The 21,568-nt window shown below is 37.6% G+C and overlaps 2 protein-coding genes across 2 annotated transcripts in view; one reads left to right on the top strand and one right to left on the bottom strand.

The window, feature by feature from the left end:
• The window catches only part of LOC135464514 (MPN domain-containing protein-like), a 16,144-nt gene extending 4,605 nt beyond the window's left edge, over positions 1 to 11,539 (bottom strand). Inside the window, exons 1-9 of the mRNA XM_064741939.1 lie at positions 11,288 to 11,539; positions 9,541 to 9,687; positions 8,682 to 8,774; positions 5,644 to 5,792; positions 4,357 to 4,403; positions 3,470 to 3,707; positions 2,651 to 2,747; positions 2,088 to 2,160; positions 125 to 201 (exon numbers count right to left, since the gene is read on the bottom strand). Of these exons, the coding sequence (XP_064598009.1) occupies positions 125 to 201; positions 2,088 to 2,160; positions 2,651 to 2,747; positions 3,470 to 3,707; positions 4,357 to 4,403; positions 5,644 to 5,792; positions 8,682 to 8,774; positions 9,541 to 9,687; positions 11,288 to 11,500 (1,134 nt within the window). The 5' untranslated portion in view covers positions 11,501 to 11,539. The remainder of the gene's footprint in view (positions 1 to 124; positions 202 to 2,087; positions 2,161 to 2,650; positions 2,748 to 3,469; positions 3,708 to 4,356; positions 4,404 to 5,643; positions 5,793 to 8,681; positions 8,775 to 9,540; positions 9,688 to 11,287) is intronic.
• A 1,519-nt stretch (positions 11,540 to 13,058) lies between these two features.
• On the top strand, positions 13,059 to 20,585 carry LOC135464668 (COP9 signalosome complex subunit 8-like). The gene is made up of 7 exons (XM_064742159.1): positions 13,059 to 13,140; positions 14,882 to 14,952; positions 15,274 to 15,322; positions 16,268 to 16,397; positions 17,522 to 17,629; positions 18,641 to 18,703; positions 19,810 to 20,585. Exons 1-7 carry the CDS (start codon positions 13,081 to 13,083, stop codon positions 19,887 to 19,889), a joined length of 561 nt encoding a protein of 186 aa, XP_064598229.1. The 5' UTR covers positions 13,059 to 13,080; the 3' UTR covers positions 19,890 to 20,585.
• Positions 20,586 to 21,568: the final 983 nt, after the last annotated feature.

The raw sequence follows: 21,568 nt of genomic DNA, 5'->3' as shown, positions 1-21,568 counted from the left end.
TTTATCACATATTTACTCATTTTCTTCATGCTAATTTATCAAATTTACAGGCAAAGTAAATTTCTCCAAAGCAGAGCATTCTGTTTTTATCCAAATCTAGGCAGCAAATGTGTTCTTTTCTGACCTCTTCCTCTATAGCTGGAGCATTGTCCTTGTCTCCTAAATGACAGCGACATGGAAACGCCTGCTGAATGTGTAAAACTGAAACAAAACAGAATCATGGATAGAAAGATCTGCTGAATGTGAAAAACTGAAACAGTATACTGTTCAAGTTTGTTTATTTTTTTGAGAACAATAACATCATTTTCAACCGTACATTTACTGCAGGATAGTGTCTCCTTGCAGCAGGCCATATTGATAAGGCTGCCTCAATGAAACAGCAGACAGGGTACACCATCCACTCACAGATGCATAAGTTTTCAGTGTAACCAAGGATGATGAGTGGGGACAAAGGATGACGAGTGGGGACAATGGATGAGTGGGGACAAAGGATGATGTGTGGGGACAAAGTATGATGTGTGGGGACAAAGGATGATCAGTGGGGACAAAGGATGATCAGTGGGGACAAAGTATGATCAATGGGGACAAAGTATGATCAGTGGGGACAAAGGACGATCAGTGGGGACAAAGGATGATCAGTGGGGACAAAGGATGATCAGTGGGGACAAAGGATGATCAGTGGGGACAAAGTATGATCAGTGGGGACAAAGGATGATCAGTGGGGACAAAAGCTAGAGTAATGAGAAACCTGACAGCTCGCCGGCAATGGATTCAGTTCAAATGGCAGCCTTTATAGTTGACAGGACATTTAAAGTCATATTGAGCAGGTCTGTCAGGGATGAGACAGACACTGGGATAACAAAGAGGAAACTATGCATAATACTCATAATCTGACATTTCTAGCATTTCCAAATTAAATTCTGAACATTTTCCTCACGCATTTTCAGTATAAACAAAGAGGAATTCCAAAAAGAGAAAAAATCTCAGGCCTGGTCATGTCTTCATGGTGTGCGCAAAGTGTGAACGCTGGTGTGCACACCGTGTATGTATGTATGTATGTCTGTCAGTGAGTGAGTTTTGAGTGAGTGTTAAGTGCTGTACAACGTTTAAACCCTGAATACTAAATTTTTCATCATATGACAACGAAGAGTCCTTAGGATGTGTGATGCAATGTACCTGGATTTCCATCACTCTTTTATCTGGTGCTGCTTGCCGAGAAAACTTGACAAAGGCAAGCAAGCTCTCTCAACCGACCTATTATACTTAAACGGGTCAACCAGTCATTACACTATCTTAATGCTGACCACCAAGAGAGGAAGCTTGGTAACAGCAAGCTAAAAATGCAAATATCCCTAATTATTTAAAATGAGTATATCCCCAAATCCTGTTCATCATTCGCACCACATTTCATAAAGATGTTGCGAAAACTGTAGGAATATCTGATCCAAACATAAAACCTTACCCTGGCCAACAAAACCGATTAGTGCTGGCTAACACATACCATACAGACAAAGTCAAAAACCTAATAATTTGAATAAAAATATAAATATACCTAATTACTTGAAATCATTTATTTGATGGGGTCTTCAATGCATGCCCATTGTCCCCACCAAGTTTCAGCAAGATGATGTAAAAACTGTGGCAACAGCTGACCCAAACAAAAACCTTACCCTGGCCTACCGTAGTACTGGCTTGTATAAAATGCAAAAAAACTGATAATTTGAATATTTAAAGCAAACATTACTAATTTATAATCAAAATGGAGTAATTGTCCACATCAAGTTCATCATTCCCACCAAATTTCATGAAGGTGATGTTAAAATTGTGAGATGAGCTGGCCCAAACATACAACCTTACTCAGCTGAGCCAAACACAAAAGCTTACCCGGACAACCACACCAACCCAGACACAAACATCACTTTTCCCTAAAACTCACAACACCTTGCCTTACTTCGTAATGGCGGGCTAAAAAGGAACAAAATTTGAGTAAAAATTTTAACATTTATCCCTGTCTGGAAGTCAAAAAGTCTGCAAGTTTTAAAAAGTTTGAAGTAAACAAAACTCCTATGCAAGTTAGAGAAGCTTACTATGAGAGGCAGGGTCCCATCTTCCAGCCAGGTACCCCACGACTTCGTTAGTGTTCAGGTGACAATGGAAATCCTGTCCAGGAGAAACACAACAAATATCACCTGACAGTAACACGTCAACATGATAATAATCATAAACCTGCTCGGGGAAAATCATGCTTGAAAAGGAAATTTAATGCTAAGAGGATCTTAACTACGATCTCAACACATATTCTGTCATAATCTAGTGAATCCACTGACTATCTCTTCAAAGTATGATGGTCGGAACCCTTATTTATAAACAGTCTTCAGACTTAAGTCGATGTTTTACTAAAAGAAGTTTAAAATTTGTATAGTGATTCTTTAGCGCAGAGCAACATACCAACCACAGTTTCAGTTCTATCCTGCTCTGAATTTTACTTTTTAAGCACATGCAATATACGATGTAAGTCTTAAGATGCTAGTTTGATAAATATGAGCCCAGAATATTTTGACTCTATATTTTGACTTACAAAGCAAATTTTCTGATACCAAAAAATTTAAAATGTTCTCTTAAAAGAAAAGAGAAGACTTAATTTACTCACAATCAATAAAATGCAATTGCTGGATATGGCTGCCCGGAATGGCTGTACTTTGCCTATAGAGTTGAATGATATACATTCCACTAAAACGTTTTGATCTCTGAAAAGAATAATAAGACAAATATTTCTCGAACTTTTTGTTTATGGGTTACCCCCCTTTAATCCACACAAGTAACAGAGTTATCTTCTCTTTACTCAATCTGATAGCTGTCACATGACTTGATCTATTTATTGACCAGTTATATTTGCTGGCATATTGGGGATTATTGTCTAACATGACATATTCCAAGAATAAGGATGGTAGAAAATTAGCTCAGCCAAAGAAAGACAGATCATAACTTCAAAGAAACCAAATGAATACAAACTTCAAGCCAGACAACCAGTCAAGCGATGCAAATGGAATGAATACTTTTTTGACTTATCATATTATGCAAACCTTTAGTTTCTCTTACTTTTTATCTCTGCATGCTCAGCTCACTTAATGTGAGTCCATCTTCTGTCCTAAGAATGCACTGCTTTCCTCATACCACAAACGCCAATGTCTACTCAAGTTTCATATTAAACAACATAACTGAACAGGACTGGCAAATCTGGCATCTTATGCGAGTTAAAATTTATAAATGGGTCTTAAATTAATTTAAGATCCCTGGAATAAATCTTGTGGAGATCTAAAAAGTACAAAGTTCTGACTAATCCATCATGTATAAATTACAAAATCTTAGAACTAAAGGTTCACTAGTATGAAACTAGTAACTAATTTGCCTATGTGTTGTATGACAAAAAAAAACAAAAAAAAAAAAACAAACAATTAAAAAAGCTCACTGTTCAGCTGTCCGTTTTCCCAGCGAGGAATACTTGACAAGTTTTCGACTGGAAGAAGTCTTTGGTGAATCCATCACGTCCGTTTTCGGAATGCTGCTTCCCAGTCGTGAAGGCACCTTTAACAATTCCTTTTCTTTCCTTTGTGGCTGACTGTCACCATTCTTCTCAGTCTCACTTTTCTCGCTAATTTTCTCAGCTGGTTCATCAGAGCGTGAAGGACGAATGCAAAGATCTAAGGCTGCAAAAACATGAATACCTATCACCACCGTATTAACGGTATTTCACCTCGAGTTTAGCATTTTGTAAGTGACTCCTTTTAGGGCCGCTTAACAAGTTTTTTTTTCATTTGTGATTAATTTGTTATAAGAAAAACTTAAGTGTCCGCATCAAAAGTATCATTTTAAAGCCTTTATATTTTACATACCAAACTTTAGGTATTTATTTAGTTTATTGTTGTTCAGTGTCATACTCAATTATGTTTCACTTGTACGATGGCAGTCTGTTTCATAGGTGGGGGAAACCAGAGTGCTCAAGGTGAACCGCCAACCTTCGGCAATTAACTGTGGAACTTTTCCAAGCCTGACATACACATTACCAGATATACACACCATACTAGTGGAAGTTAAGTGGTCTATAATCAATCACAATGTAAGACTACACAGGCGATCACACAAGCATTCTAAATGTTTTATAGTCACCAAAACCCCACAAGTCACAAGTACCTGATGAGGTTCACGAAATATTCTTCAGTATGTGCAAAACACAGATGAAATAAATAAATAAATAAATAAATGTTTATACCACACTGATGGAGGACAAATATTACTTCATGTAAGGCTACAAAAACTTTAAAAAAAAGAAAACAGGAAACAAAGCAGTTGTTCTACCTTCTTCCTGACCAGCATCTTCAGCTTTCCAGGCAGCATCAAGTTTCCTGAAACACAAATAAATTATACACTCAGTTTTTCTTTAGTTATCCATAAGGTCAAAGCCCCGTAGATCCACCGACTAAGTTTCACTTCATACACATGTAGTGTTAGTATGAAAAAGAAGATTTCAGAATGGCAATGCCGACGGCAAACTAAAATGCTAAAATATCGAGTCATAATGAAGCTTTCGTTTTTCGGAGTAACGCTACCTGTGTACATGTACTACTATTAGCTCAACATCTTACATCACATGCGCGTAATGACCCAGGAGCCCCTCACCAATGCACTCACTGTGCGTTCAAGTCCAGCTCATGTTGGCTTCCTCTCCGGTCGTAAGTGGGAAGGTCTGGAAGCAACCTGCAGATGGTTGTGGGCTTTCCCCGGGCTCTGCCCGGTTTCCTCCCACCATAATGCTGGCTGCCGACGTATAAGTGAGATATTCTTGAATATGGTATAAAACACTAATCAAATAAATAAATAAATACATTGCAAGCCCGAGTTTAACAGTTCTACTGATGTTAGAAAGGTGTTTGGAGGATTGCGTGGAAGGCAGGATGATATCTTACTGAAAAAATATAAGTTTCAGTATCAAAAGTAATATTTTATTACATTTATTTGCCTGTAAAAATGCACCTTTTTTGGACAAAATTTCAGGTCACTGCACCTTTTTTCTGCATTATGTGCAGCTGATGAATTGTATATTTATTTATTTATTTATTTATTTATTTCATTGGTGTTTTATGCCGTAATAATGAATTATATATGTACCACTCCCTGACAGAGAGGAACGTCTATTTTAAAGAACGTATGTAAGCTTGGGGTTTCATGTCCGTTTTTCCGTCATTTCCGTCAAAAACCTTTCTGGCCTGCGGGAAAACGACGTGAATATGAATTGCAACTTTACTGTGTGTTTTACGTGCAAGCTGACACTGAAAAAACAATGGAATAAAACTTAAAATCCACCTTTTTCTTTTGTCAATACTGATGTTGTTAATGATTTTCATGATTTCCTAGGCTTTGTGATCATGTAAACATTATCTTGAACAGGAAAAATTGCTGGGATAGCCCACATTTTCCACAATTTAGATAATTTTCGACTTTTATCTTTATACCCTCCTCCAACACTGAAAAATGATTTTCTTCTCCAATAAAATAAGAATTTAAATTGATGTGGTCTTATACGTAGGTGCTCTTGGATATATGCTCATATGTACAGGTAGGTTTCAAGCCCTGACTGACGCTCACCTTTTCTTGTTAATCCCGTTAGTGACAGGTGTGCTAGTGTGAGCCGGGTGTGTGTTCTCTATGACTGGCTCCTTCTTAGGACGTAGATCTTCTGGTGCAGGTAAACTGCTGTCTCGGCTCATATCATCGGCAGAGCTATGTATGGGCGACTACAACAACAACATTGGTTAGTACACAAAATGTAAGCCACATGGTAAAAACCAAGCCTGAGAATAGGAAATTGAAACAGGGTTACAGCAGATTTTTCAACAAGAGAATTTTTCAGAGAATACCAATAGCTCGCTTGAGCAGTTTTTGAGAAGTTGTTTTCAACAAGAGAATTTTTCAGAGAATACCGATAGCTCGCTTGAGCAGTTTTTGAGAAGTTCGTAAAACTGCATCATATTCATAGTCATGTGATACATTCAAATATTGACCTCTAAATCAAAAAAAAAAAAAAAAAAAAATAGAATGACTGACACTATCATATACAGAAATTATCCTCTAATTATATAGTGCTAAGATCTTGTAATTAACTCAATAAGAAAGACCAAAATTATCACAATGTCACATCTATTACTGTTTACCATATGTGTAAGGATGGCAGAGCAGTGACTTCATATGTTATAGAGTTGTGGTAAAAAGACACTGTAGGGAGTTGGAGCCCAACTTTACCACAAAAGTCTTTGATATGTAAATCAAGAACTGCATTTGGCAATCCATGTACTATGGGAAGCCACTGTAACCCTATCTATAGCTGAGCAACATGTGGAGCAATGAGGTAAAGATTTTTCTTGGTCTTTGATAAGCAAGCCACTACCGATGATTGGCTATCTGTCTACTATGGCTGCCACTGCAACCCTATGATTGGCCAAAAACTTCATCCAAACTGGACACCGCCACCCGCTGCATCTTATTCCCAGTCACAATACCTTTTCCAAACGAAAAACAAAAATTACTGACTTCTATTAATCAAATTTGACAATCATTCATGACTTCTACCATCTGAAATGACCAAAATCTGTAGATTATATTGCACCATTAAATGGTGTGGCTTAGATGTTTTACCATCTGACTGTCACCAATGTCTGTTCATCCAAGGAGTATTTGATTTGATTTATTTATCTGATTAGTGTTTTACCCTGTTTTACTCTAGATTTATTTAGTGTTTTACCCTGTAATCAAGAATATTGTGCAATGAGTACAACGCATGTCGTGATACTGAAATTAAAATTCATGACGTTTTGAAGATTTATGGCAAAATTTTCAAAATTCATGACTAATTCATGACAGAGATATTAATTAATCAACACCCACAATTCGACATGACCTTATCTAAAATTCAATACCGGCAAAAAAAGTACGGTATCTGCACTATTATACCTTGCACTTCTTACATTAATGCTCTTTGGTGCTTCCAAAATGCAATGTTCTCCAAATAAAAACACTACGGGTAGAAAAGTCTAAAAACCGAAACCACCTGATATACACTTAATTATCATACATGTACATTATACACAGAAAATTAATACACATGTTTTAAAATTTAACACCTGACAGCAACAATGTTATCATGATGTGAGTCAGTTATATTACTTGCAGTATTAGTGTATTTTTTCATCCAACAACCGGCTGCAAGGACATGGATTAACCCCTTACTAGCATTAAAGTGAATGGTAAGTCAGCCACTAAAGCTGAATTAAGTAATAAAGTAGTATTCCAGCAATGTTCTAAAAATATTTTTAAAATTCCACACGGATTATCAACAAATAGCAACAAATCGTCAATGCCCAGCCACTCATTTGGTGATGCCATTTTGCCATGTTTTCACTGTTTAGAGTGACGTCACAAAACCTAAGAGTTCTCCCGAACCACTGGTATTAAACAATGTGACAATGAGAAAATACAAACAAAAACGTCTGACACCCACGCAAAGAGTATCAGCTCTGTTCCGTGTTCAAAGGGCCAATATTTCTTTTAGTCTGGCTCTCGGTCAAGGCGATGTTCGTGGACACAAGCGTCGTGTTGTAGCGGCCCTGTTCGTCGTTGTCCTTCATGGGTGTAAGCATTTGGCCTAGCTGGCTTTACCGACATCAGGGAATTTACCTTCTGATTGATAACAGACTCTTTCATTCAGATTCTGACAAGCTATTTTCGTAACAAATCTGACTTTGCTAAGGAAAAATGATGCAACGTCACAATATTTTTCTTCACGTAATGACTCGCGCGAGCAGTTTTCTTGCCAGCTCACCCTGACAAGTTACTGCAGTATGCTCCCTCAAAATGCATGCATTGTGACATGGGCAGACGTTCTCTGCTCATAAATGTGTTCAAAATGCATCAGCTTAACACTTAAGCTAAACACAAAATCCAATTTACTGTATTTATATCTGTCTATCCATACGCGCCAGTGATTGGCCAAGTTCATAAGGGCTTCTACAACATGGCTGCTCGGAGTGTATTGTCCGTCAGTGCCATATCCCCAATGGCGAACATATACTTCCCGGCTTTCAAAACCTTATAAAATTTATTACATATTTTTCTGTGATAACTGTGTCCTATATTATTTTATTTACGTATATATAGTGGCAGACTTTATGTTCACTTTAACAAATACTGAAAATGAAAATTCATGACGATTTCATGGTTTTCACTACGATTTCATGATTTTCACTACGATTTCATGATTTTCACTACCACTGATGACAATTTACGAGATATGAATTCACGACTATTCAGGTTTTTTTTTTCAATTTTCAACACTGTGGCAATTCTGAATCTAAAATCTAAAAGTCAAAAACAAAAAATATTTGATCTATTATACCTCACATTACTTCAATTAATTCAATGTTCTTTAAACATAAAGACTACAAGTAAAAAAAGGCTAAAAAGCGAACATTAAATTACGTGAAGTGATAGTTATCCACACAATACAGCCGTAAATCAAACATTTTGTCATAAGCTCTCATGTATGCCGAGCCTGAAAACACTTAAAGACAAGTAAAAAAATATTCATGCATTCACAGAGACAAAAAACTTTTTAACCAGTATAAACTTACTGAAGTGAAAAATGAAGGGTGACTGAAGTTTGCTCTGTGTTTGACGAACCAAGCTGACTTGTAAGCATCCAGTTTCTTTCCTTTGTACTTTATCTACAAGTATAATCATCATTTTATCTTCTTAATGATATGTAAGGATAAAAGAATATTACAACTTTACACACATCAGCAACAGTTTGCACTGTATTCTGAGAGAGTGAAAATGTGACACTGCCAAATATATTTCAAGTAATTTATTTATTTATCTGACTAAGGTTTACATCATACTCAGAATATTTACTTTAACCTTAGCGGCCGACATTATGGTGGGAAGAGACTATTTCAAACAAAGACGTGCGTTCAGCACAAATATTAACACCTGCGACATTCTGATCGAGTTCTACTTGCCAAATTGGCTTAGTGACCCCAGCAAGCAGAAGCACGCATTATCAACACAGAGGCAGAATATTATACAGTAACCAGTTACAGTAGCATTGGATTGTTACAGTAGCATTGGATTGTTACAGAAGCATTGGATTGTTACAGTAGCATTGGATTGTTACAGTTAATGCTTGGCCCTTTGCAAAGTTAAGTGCATTTTCTGACACCATCCACTCACACAGAGGAAAATTTGAAACCTTAAAATGAAAAACACATCTTCATTTCCATAGATCAGCTTCATTAAAGGGATAGAGAATCATTTCTGATTGGCTGGTGTGAAAGATGGGCAAATTCAGGCTTTGCCCAGCTTAAGCTGAATTTTAGGTAAGGCAGATTTATTCAAACATGTCCAAAGCTACAGTGTTCAACCCACAAAACCCTATCTCCACTATCAGCCAATCAGTGTCTATTCTGTCTCCCTTTAAATCATAGTCCATACCGACGACCAGCCACAGCCGGTCTTCTTGGCTGGGTTGACCAGCTGTTTACAATGGATGGCCCAGGCGCTGGGGGAGTTGAAAATCTCGGATGATTCAGGCCATTGGATTTTACCACTGGGCAAGAGGTCTCCCACAAACTTCTGACCCTGTCAACAAGTAATTATTCACTATTAAAACTGGGGTAAATCATCAAGTTGAAGGTTTGGAATGTTACCGATAAACTGTCTTGCATGTGGCAATCACATCTGCAAGGCAAGTTGGTCGCAGACTAGACACAGTACTGTACTTTTACATATGATGAAAGGATAAAAGGTGATACAAGCAGCAGATACAAGACAGTTAAAAAATTTAAAAAAACAGTTTAAAGCAGTTAAAAAATTCTGGCTCAACAGAAACTTGAACTCATGTCTGCATGTAACACAACCCACACCGAACTAATTTATTTATTTATTTATTTATTTGACTGGTGTTTTATGCCATAATCAAGAATATTTCAAAAAGATGAAATCTGATCATTTTGGCTAACCAAACAAACAAAATACACAAACAAAACATTTATTTGAGAATAAAAGAGAAGGTAAGACAGAAAAGGGTAACACAGGGAGATGTAGGTGCAGTTTGCAAAATAAATCTGAAATGAAAATCAGTGTGTTTACAATAAAAGTATTTCTGTATTCTTGAGTGGTTAAACATGTGATGAAAAATCTGAAATATGCCTCAAAATTTAGATAAAAAAAAAAACCTTAAAATTTATTATCACTGGAACATGTATCATTGTTTAAACTATTTGTCTAAAGCAGTATATTTGAAAGTGGTTTATACAAAAACACGTACCATGTCTCAAATGTGTTGATTTATTGATGATAAATCTCACAGGATAAACATTTTGGTTTTAATATTGAATTTAGCGAAAAATGTTTTGATGACTTATTTTGGACACGCCCTTTACAATCATGTAAAAATTGTAATCTAAAGCATAGCCAGCATAAACACTGATTAAACAAACAAATAAACAAACAACCAATTAGATGTACACATCTTGATCAGGGTTTTAATCAGGAGTCTTGGGTTCAGTTCCCATCCTTTTTTTTATGAAAACTACTTAACCTGAGCACGGTGCGGCATACACCTGGGTCCAGCAAAAAGTTACGAAAAACTGATTTATGGGGTTTTGTCAAAGTGGGTCCTGACGCTTGAATATGCGTAATTACCCAGGAGTCTCTCACCAATGCGGTCGCTGTGAGTTCAAGTCCAGCTCATACTGGCTTCCTCTGCCCGGTTTCCTCCCACAATAATGCTGGCCGCTGTTGTATAAGTGAAATATTCTTGAGTATGCCATAAAACACCAATCAAACAAATAAATAAATGAAAGTAGAAATTAAATTTGAAAGGCACAACACAGTGTAGCTGGTTACATCACAGATTTCAAAAGCTACACTATAGCATGTTAAAAAAAATCATCCAATTTGTGGAAAATGTGGACCATCCTTGGCATTTTTTACATGATCAGCAAGCATGATTACATGATCAGCAAGCAATAAAAAATCTACAAATCATAACAACAACAACATTTAACAAAAAAAAAAGCAGTAAATTTTCAGTTTCATATTTATTCCATTAATGGTATTTTAGTTGTGGCTTGCCGTAAAACATAAAATATAATTGGTGTCGCCTAACATAAAGGGGCCTTGTGGATTTGGCATTTCATGATTTCAGTATGAAAACCTGCTGACTCACAAAACTCACCATGTACTCCATGGTGAGCATCTTTTCTCCAGGGTCAATGATTCCGTCCTGGATGAGCATGGGCAGCGTGACACCTTTCGGGGAAATCATTCTGAATGGAGATAATCTGGACAGTGATGTTGCAGAAGGCGTGTGCGTTATGGACGAAATACTGCTTTTATCTTCTTCAGATCCGTCTGCAAGCTCTTCTTCTTCAGTCAGACTTTCTTTCATGTTTGTCACTGTCGCAGTATCATTTGTTCTAGCAGCAGCGACATCTAAAATAAGAACCATTTTCTCTTGTTTAACACAATATGCTGTGCAAGATTTCTATTTGTAAAATGCCCCCAGTTTCATTTTTCATATACCATCTCCCCATATATCTCATGAGTGAGCGAGTGAGTGCTTTGGGTTTAACGTCGTACTTAACAATTTTTCAGCCATTTGAGGAATACTTAGACTGCATGTAATGTGCCTCCTTGTTGCAGGACGGATTTCCACTGCTCTTTTATCTAATGCCGCTTCACTGAGGCCACTTACTGAAGGCAAGTAAGCTGCCCCGCCAGAGCCATTACACTGACACGGGCCAACCAGTAGTTGTACTACCCCCTTCATGTTGAACCCCAAGCGAGGAAGCTGCAACTTCCTCTTTTAAAGTCTTAGGTGAGACTTGACCCAAGATTGACCCTGGATTTACGACTCCCGAAGCGGATGCTTTAAAAACTGTGCTATCGGGGCCGGTACCAAATGCCCAATGTGTTATAAGAATGAATGATTATGGCTTAATGTAACATTGTCAATATTTCTGCCATATCTTGAGGATGTATTATAAGAAGGCATGTGGGTATAGAGATTAGCGACATTCACAACTCAGGATGCCCACTACAATGACCACAACAGACCAGCCGTGGTTTCTCAATTGTTTTCACTGTAAGTTACAGCAAATGAGGACATGATTTCCAATGTAGAATTTCAAAAAAAAAAAAAAACAGATACTTAATGTAGTGAGCATGCTGCCGCAAGGTTAAATCATAGGCTGTTGAGTGAAATATGTGAATTTGTATGGCAGTTAAAGATTCTACATATCATCATGCTGTTATTTGCACCGGCATTAATGTTAGATAGCATCAATGTTAGATAGCATCAATGTTAGACAGTTTTGACGGTGTACTGTGTATTTCTACTGGTTAGCGTGACTTTAGCAAGAGTATGCATAAGCTAATTTAGTGGTTACCAATACACAACTTTCGGCCGTAATATGGTTCGTGAGATAAAAATAGCAAATACCACCAGGTAATCCACACAGAATTAAAGCACCTAACAAAAGTATCCGTGATTGACATTCTCTGAAGATGAATAAGAAATTGTTCGCGGGAGGTGAAGTGTCGTCTGCAACATTTTCATTTCGGATTCGAATATCCAAACCAAAATTTCTAAAATTTTGACCTTCTTGCCAACCCCAAATTCGATGGCAGTCGGTGCAAGAAACGTCTCTTGTAGCAAAACTTTCTCACCCATAGCCTGAATTTGTCTCTCTGACTAAGTTCAAAGTTTAAGAAGAAAAGTTCTGTTAAGTTTTGTCCGATTTTCGAACCTAACACCTGCCTCATTGTTTACCTGCTCCAAAGTAGAAGTGGGAAATGAGATTTTCAAGCTTTCTCATTGGGTAAATCTTTCCAATATGATTTAAAGACACTTTTCCGCTAAAAATGATTTTGAGTATTTTTGCATGCATAAAGTAAGTTTATGATATTTATTAAATGAAACATTTACTGCGAGCCTCCGTCGGTGATTCAGAGGGCAACAACAACAACATGTCGACATCAGAAGAGTTTGCCAAAATTGCTTCTGATTTAGAGACGCAGGAATTAGAGGTATTTCATTCAGATGAAAGTGTTAGTGCAGTGTACTTTCTATTTGTTTAATTTCAGCTTGATAGCCATTTTTTTGCTAGAAAAGCGCTCTGGGCCCACGCACTTATGTTGGCATGTGTCGAAATTTGGGTCTTCATTAACCTAACTCTGTAGGGCTGTGATTACGTACATACTATCACAGTGATAACTGTAAACATGATTCGCTTCACTGTGAGGAGTATGCATTAAAACATGGCGGTTGTTGTTAGAATTTATCCAGTTTCCACTAGTTTCATGCATGTGTGGATTAATAGTGATGACACATGGTAACACGTACCTAGAATTGAAAACTGAAATGACTATGACTACGGACAAACAAATTATTTGACGCCCAGAAGTAGTATATTAAAGCCAGCAAGGGAAGTACAGAGGTATTATAGGTAAGCTTATGGAACAAGACAGGGCTGTGATAGTATACGTGATCACAGCCCTACAGAGCAACATTAACCATGACTTGTAATTGCTAAGCTGTCAAAAAATCCACCAGATATGCATGTGCAGGCTAATTATGGAAATAAAGACAAGGCTGGTGACCTTAGTCAGGAGGTGAAGGTTCAGTCGCAGTCTTGAACAGACAGTTTTTATATATTCCGTCGCTGTCGCTGCTTGTGAGGTTTTGGTGTATATAAAAACTGTCTCTTCAAGACTGCGATTGAACCTTCACCTCCTGACTAAGGTCACCAGCCTTGTCTTTATTTCCATAATTAGCCTGCACATGCATATCTGGTGACAATAGACAGATGCTTTTGTGACAATTTGTGAAGATTGACATGTATGACCAATTATAGGCTGAGTCGGAACTTCAGGAATCCTGCAAGTCAAGCATTAATGTACGTGGGGGCTCTTACAAACTAACGTGGGTAAAAGGCGTGATTTTACAGCTGCTAATGGTGCCATTGAGTCAACAGACCTGGATATGAAGATGTGTATTCAATCTTGCATGTTCCATAAAATCTCCCCTTTTAGCTGCGTTAGTTTGTTAGAGCCCCCACCCTGTCTCGTCCATACCTGCGTGAGCGCACGGTACACCTAAAATGCGGACCCATCGTATTGCTCCCCAGATTTGTGTGCATATCTGTACATCACTTGTGAGATATTTAGTCAGTGAAATGCCAAAGGTTGGTGGTTTACCCAAAGCAATTTGAGTGTTACCTAACCCCATAGTCCAAATTTTTTGGCTTGTATGTTGGCGTCAGTTTTTATGGGTGGCTGCTCCACATAAACCACTAACCTGTGGCAATTTGGAATGAGTGAGTGCTTGGGGTTTAATGTCGTACTTAACGATTTTTCCGTCAGATGATGATGAAGGAATGTGCTTGTAATGTGCCTCCTTGCTGTAGGACAGATTTCCACCATAGATCTTTTATCTAGTGCTGCTTCACTGAGATGCCTTACCAAAGACAAGTATTCTGCCCTGCCCGAGCCATTATACTGATACAGGTCAACCAGTATTTGCACTATCCCATTCATGCTGAACGCCAAGCGAGGAAGCTGCAACTTCCTCTTTTAAGATCTTAGGTGTGACTCGGCCCAGGATTGACCCTGGATCTACCACTCTCGAAGAGGACACTCTACCAACTGTGCTATCGGGGCTGGTTGGCAAATTAGAGATATGCACATTCAAATGCAAATGCAAATCCAGGGCCCATTCCCTATCAAATGTCAGCCACCTTGGTGATATTTCTTCTCTTGTTGTTGGCAGAGTCCATTGGGGGTAGCAGCTCCGAATGTGTACAGCCAGCTTCTGGCCATTTACTTGCTGCAAAATGAAATGTAAGTGAAACAGCCTTTCTATGTAGACTAGACATGGTTGATTTTATTAATTGCATAAAGAGGGAGAGCAGTAACTTTTATAAAAAGTCAAAATGATAGACAAATTTTCGTTGTCTAAACCCTTAATGGCGTCTCTGAACAGTTTACTGTGTTTGTCATGCTTGTGATCTAAACATTAAGGTATGTTCTGAACAAGAAGTGCAATGAATGTGCATGGTGCCTCATAAGATTGTGGAGTCTATTTACTGTGGCTTTTATTCTTTGTGAAAGTGAGTATTCATATAGCATTGATCTCAAACTGAACAAACCTTTCTTTTTTAGGAGTCATGCCAAGTTTCTGTGGAAGAGAATCCCCCAAGCAGTCAAAGCTGTGAGTCAAACTCAATTTCAGCCTATAATGCCAGAGAAATGATGCTTAAGGTGCCACAAGGCAGGAATATTAAAATGATATGAAGGATACCTTATGGAATAGAGCTGATACGATGATGAGCAAACGAAGAGTTCTGAAGAATTAAATCTTTGGCAGTTTCTGTAAATAATTTTCCCGATGTAAAGTGAAAATATTTGTTTTGTGACGATGAATTAGGCAGATGTGATGTTGAGTGAGGCAAGTATGGTGGAGTGATGTCATTAGTGTTTGAGAGTATGGCATCATTTGTGGCTATATTGTCAGCGATGGGTGTGACACCAAGTGTTCTTGCATGATGTCACATCAGGCAGAATTGGAAATGACAAGAAAGTTTCCATATTATCCTCTGAAACTTACAGCAGTGCTTTAACACAATGCAATTTCTTTACAATCAATCATCGTTCCTTATCATTAACCTGTAAAATGATAATCACAAATAAAACCTGTGGTCTTGCTGAGGGTCCAAGGTTCAAATATTGCTCTACTTTGCTTGATTGTGGTTTTGTTTGTAGTTGTATGCTTTTATAGATTTAGTTGTTTTCGGATTCCATAAAGCTGACTTTGATATTAGTGAAAATTTTCTTGTGAAATAAAATCAAATAATTAACAAATACTACTGAATGTTTGTGATAAGGATGATTGCATTTAAATCTGATCTGTTTTGGATGTCTTTGTCATAATGTCATATTCAATATGTAGCCTGTGACAATTCATAATAACTTTGATAATCAGTTTGATTTTACATGTATTTCAAAAGCTTGGCAGAATAAGTGTAACTTGGAAATATTCTAACTTTGAACATCAGCAACAGTTAGTGTCATATTCAAGATATAGATGTATTTTGTGAATCATTTATGCAAATTTTCACTGTAACGTCTTTAAAAGTGGTAATTTAATTTTTTGCAGGCCAATGCTGAGATGGGATTTATTTGGGCAGTGGGGCAGAAAATCTGGCTGCGGGATTTCCCTGGAATTTATGATTCTCTGAAGAAAGACTGGTCAGAACCCATCAAAAATATCATGACAGCCTTACAAGGTGAGTGATGCGGCAGGTCTTGGCCGAGTAATTAAAGGCGCTCGCCTTTCAGTGGTTAAGACACACGAGATGTGGGTTCAGAAGAAAAGAACACATTTATACAAACTATATCTTAAATGTAAGAGCTACACAAACTGCGTGGAATTCATTTTTTTTTTTTTTTAGATTTCTTAAATTTAAATATTTTATTGAACTTTAAGTGTAGTTCTTTCATTTAAAGTATACATTGTATAAATGTGTTCTTTTCTTTTAAACCATGCATTGATAAAGGAGTTTATAGATTCTCCTGTTCTTACTGTTTGTGGGATGGAATGGACCAGATCTCACTGTTTGTGGGATATTGGTGAGAGTAAGGAGTCAATAACGCTTGTGTGACAGTTTTTGATTGTGTGGCAATTTATGCTTGTGTAATATGCTTTTGTGACAGTTCATGATTGTGTGACAATTTAAGCTTCTGTGACAGTTTATGCTTGTGTTACAGTTTGTGCTCATGTGACAGTTTATGCTTGTCTGACAGTTTGTGCTCATGTGACAATTTATGCTTGTCTGACAGTTTATGCTTGTTTGACAGTTTATGCTTCTGTGACTGTTTTTGCTCATGTGACAGTTTATGTTTGTGTGACAGTTTATGCTTGCCTGACAGTTTGTGTTCAGGTGACAGTTTATGCTTGTGTGACAGTTTATGCTTGTGTGGCGTTTTTTTGCTCGAGTGATAGTTTATGCTTGTGTGACAGTTTATGCTTGTGTGACAGTTTATGCTTTTGTAATACTTTACACTTACATGGGAGTTTAGGCTTGTGTGACAGTATAGTGCTTAAACAACAATTAAATAAATAAATTAATTCACGGTGAAAGAATTACTGGCCAACATGAAAGATATGGTCACATGCATTGAAATTACCAACATTCAGTTTACCTGCTTTCATTGAAAACCTTTGTATGAAGCCAGAAATACCACTGTAAACCCACTGTCACACTTTACTCTGCGAACTATTCACTTGGCGTTGCAGACAAGGGACACTTTTATACAAGGGCTGAGGACGAAATCAAATAAAACTACTTGTAATAATAATACTATCACCAGTGAGTTACATAGTGAAATAGCCTTTCTGTTGTTTTTCCAGAATCTACAAGACAGAGAGCGTTCATGTTGGTATCACAGGCTTACTCCTCCATCAGTGGTGATGATTTGGCATCGTTTGTAGGACTTCCTCTAAAAGAAGCAATAGATGGTGAAAAAATCTTCTTTCCTGTCTAATTACAAGTGTATGGTATTTCAAATTCTGGGTTTTGTTAACTCATATGACAAACTAACTAAAATAGATTATGTTAAACTCTTAGATACCCTGAAATATCAGATCAAAATGCTAAGCATTTAACAGTGGGAAAAATTGAAAGAAGGAAACCAGCTAAACGTGTAGGGCATATTATTTATGTTTAGATCAATGTCAAAGGGAAAAATGTTGTGTCGGTCAGCGTCATCCAGTCACACACAAGCAGCAGGCAACCATTAGTCGTGTGATGTCAGAGTCATTTAGTTTTGAAACTAGATCAGAAGGAATTTAAACAGGTAATTCTGTTACCTTGGATTATTAAGCAAGTCTTTTCATGGGGTGGTATTAATGGGAGATTCTTCGGTGTGTTACGAAAAGAGGCTTGTATCACAGTATATTTTTTTATTTGTGTGTTTTCGGCCATACGTGGGAAGGTGTGCCAGCAACCTGCGGATGGTCGTGGGTTTCCTTCTCTCACCATAATGCTGGCTGCCATCGTATAAGTGAAAAATTCTTGAGTACGGCATAAAACACCGATCAAATAAATAAATAAATATTTGTGTGTTTTACAACATATTCAAGAATATTTCACTTACAAGTGTACAACGGAATTATGGTGAAACCGTGCAGAGCCAGGGAGAAACCCACAACCATTCGCAGGTTATAAGTAGGCCTTCCCACGTACGACCGGAAAGGAAGCCAGCATCAGCTGGACTTGATCTCGTAGCAGCTGCATTGCTAAGAGGCTTCTTAGTCATTGTGCTGCACTAGCACTCTGAGCACTAGGCCACAGACGCCCTGTCTCAGTTTAAACACATGGTTGTCATGCATGGCATTCGATCACTTTGTTAAAAGCGAGAATGAGTTTTACAAACTCCCATTTAGCACATCCAAAGATGTTGATTTTTTGTGAATAAATATTTCTAGAAACATCTTCTGTCATTAATAATATTTTTTGGTGATTTTCAGCGGCTATTCAGAGAGGTTGGGAAGCAAATGCCCAAACAAGGATGGTTATGCCCAAAAAACCAGGTAATATTACATTTCTTAAAGTTTCTGATAAATATGGTGTTGGTGACCATATTTTCACGTACCAACATTCTTAGTTTTCTCCAGCCGAACGTTTGGCTGCAACCTGCAGATGGTCGTGGGTTTCCCCTGGGCTCTGCCCGGTTTCCGCCCACCATAATGATGAGAAGGTCTGCCAACAACTTTCTGGGTTTCCCCTGGGCTCTGCCCGGTTTCCTCCTACCCTATAAGTGAAATATTCTTGAGTACGGCATAAAAAAGCAATCAAATAAATAAGACATTCTTAGTTACCTCCCCCTAGTTGGGAACAGTTTAGCCTAGTTTAAGCCTACTTGGCACAAGTCCTGCTACTGTATAACACTTTGATGACAGTGAAAGACTACATTGAGAGCATTAATCCCAAATCAGTCGTCCAGTCAGTATATAGGGCCAGGGAATATGGTAATCTTTTTAAATTTAGGTTAACACGCCAGCAGGACGCAATGCTCCTTGAACCTCTCACCAATGCAGTTGCTGTGAGTTCAAGTCCAGCTTATGCTGGCTTCTTCTCCTTCTGTATGTGGGAAGGTCTGCCGACAACTTCGTGGGTTTCCCCTGGGCTCTGCCCGGTTTCCTTCCACCATAGTGCTGGCCGCCATCATATAAGTGAAATATTCTTGAGTACTGTGTGAAATACCAATCAAATAAAAATAAATAAATAAATCTTAAATTCACAATTATTGAAAATATTTTAAGCGTAATACTTTGATATTTCACAAACACCATTTAGTTAACTTCATTAAATTAAAATGTCAGCATCACCATTAACATTAAATTCGTGTAGTTTTACATGAATTTTGCTGTAAACCACTTGCTTTTCTCCAGTATAACATACATGTATCTTACTACCGGACATGTTTACCAGCATAAATTTCCCATGGTCGGTTGTTTAACCTGGGCACTCCGGGTTTCCTTCACCAAATAATATACTGGCTGCCATCGTATGGGTGGATAATGCTTGAAGATTCAACAGAATTAAAGTAATAATTATAATGATACTCATTGTGCCAGCACCTGTAATGTGTGTTGTCATTCATATAATACATCTACCTTTTTTCCTCTTTTCATAGCTCCACCCCCTGATCCACCATTACCCAATGAACAACAGCTAGGAGTTCTGACAGACTACGTCTCATTCCTGGAAAACTGATTGGTCAACCAAGTTTTCTGTCTAACTGGACTGTTCCATTTATGGATTGTTCCATTTATGCACTGTTGTGGAGATTGGTGGAGAACTCTTCTGAATTGAAGTCACACAAATCAGATGTCATCATTGTGAACTGGTGACTTGTTATTGGAGTGCATCACCTGTGGAATTTTTAGCCGTTCATGTGTGGAGTGTTTCTCCATGAGCAGTCATAAATTCTGATTCTGAATGCAGAGTATATCATCATAATCTCATTTCAACAGCAGATATATTTGGAATGAACGTCAGCAACATAGCAGCAGCTAGCGTTCGGGGAGCTCTGTGTGCTGTAACATCAGGCTGTGAAGAAGACTAGCCATTAGAAACTCCAAACTGAGAAAAGATTTCCAAAAGCATGGAAAACTAACACAGAGGAATTCTGTGGGAAGACAGACTATTATTCTGATAGCTGAATTAACATCTTAAAGAGGTTATACCAGAGATTTGGGTAAAACAAAGTCATCAGCTTGAAACAATTTAACTTTTGGTATTTTTTGTAGAATAGCCCATAAAATTGCCTTTCACAAAGTATCAACCTCGTCTGTACACATTCTATCGTTCAGTACTGGCAATGACGCTCCGAAAATTCATGGTGCAGGTTGTATTATAGCTTTTTCGAACTTTTAAATCATTTTAACCCTACGAATAATACAGGTACAAGTCTGAAAGTCAGTAATTTGAACTATTCTTGCCGAATAGAGAAAATTTGAGAATATGGATTATTTTGCCCAAAATCTCCGGTATAACGTCTTTAATGTTTTAGGGTATCATTTTAAGCAGATGATCGCTGTGAGTTCAAGTCCAACTCATGCTGGCTTTCTATCCAGCCGTACCTGGAAAGGTCTTGCAACAAGCTGCGGATGGTTGTGGGTTCCCCGCTGGCTCTGTCCGGTTTCCTCCCACCATAATGCTGGCTGCCATCACATAAGTATACTCTGGAGTATGGTGTAAAACACCAATCAAATAAATACATTAAAGAAATGATAAATTTTGATTTTCATGCTCTTCTCCATAGTCCTTCTGTTGTACAAATAACTCCATTTTGAAATTTTGTTCATCAGTTTGTAAATCCCAAAACCTGGCTTCTTTTGATTTTGGGAATAATCAGCAAAAAGGGAAAATGAAAAATGTCTCTAGAGTTAAACAAGTTATATTGAAGGATTTTCGTATACCCTGAAAAATTTTGTCAAATAAATGTCACCAAATAAGTTTTTTTGGTGCTGAAACTTTTTACAGTGGAATGGTTTCATGCTCCAAGGCAACCTCAAAACCCATTTCTAAAACCATTAGAACTCTCAGAATCAGCAAAATGGGAAAGTTAGTCTTGGACAAAATTTATGGTCACCTGTGGTATGTACGTGTAATCTGGGACTAATAGAACAGTTACATTAGTCCCAGATGTGTTCAATCACAGTATATGTGTTCATTGATAAGCATGGCAGAATTACACAGTGGCAGTGTAACACGTACGTTAACATTATTATTTGGATATTTGGATGTAACTGATCATTGACAACTGCTTTTTTGTACAAAAGTGCTAAATTGAAAATTATGTGTGAAAATTTTGTTGTTGTTGTTTTGGGGTTTTTTTTCTTTACCAAACCCAACCAGGACTTGTAGGAGAGTCAGTTATTTAATTTCTT

This window comes from Liolophura sinensis, chromosome 4 (assembly GCF_032854445.1).
Source record: "Liolophura sinensis isolate JHLJ2023 chromosome 4, CUHK_Ljap_v2, whole genome shotgun sequence".
Taxonomy (NCBI): domain Eukaryota; kingdom Metazoa; phylum Mollusca; class Polyplacophora; order Chitonida; family Chitonidae; genus Liolophura; species Liolophura sinensis.
Note: the sequence above shows the minus strand (reverse complement) of the source record. Positions and strands in the feature narration are given on the sequence as shown.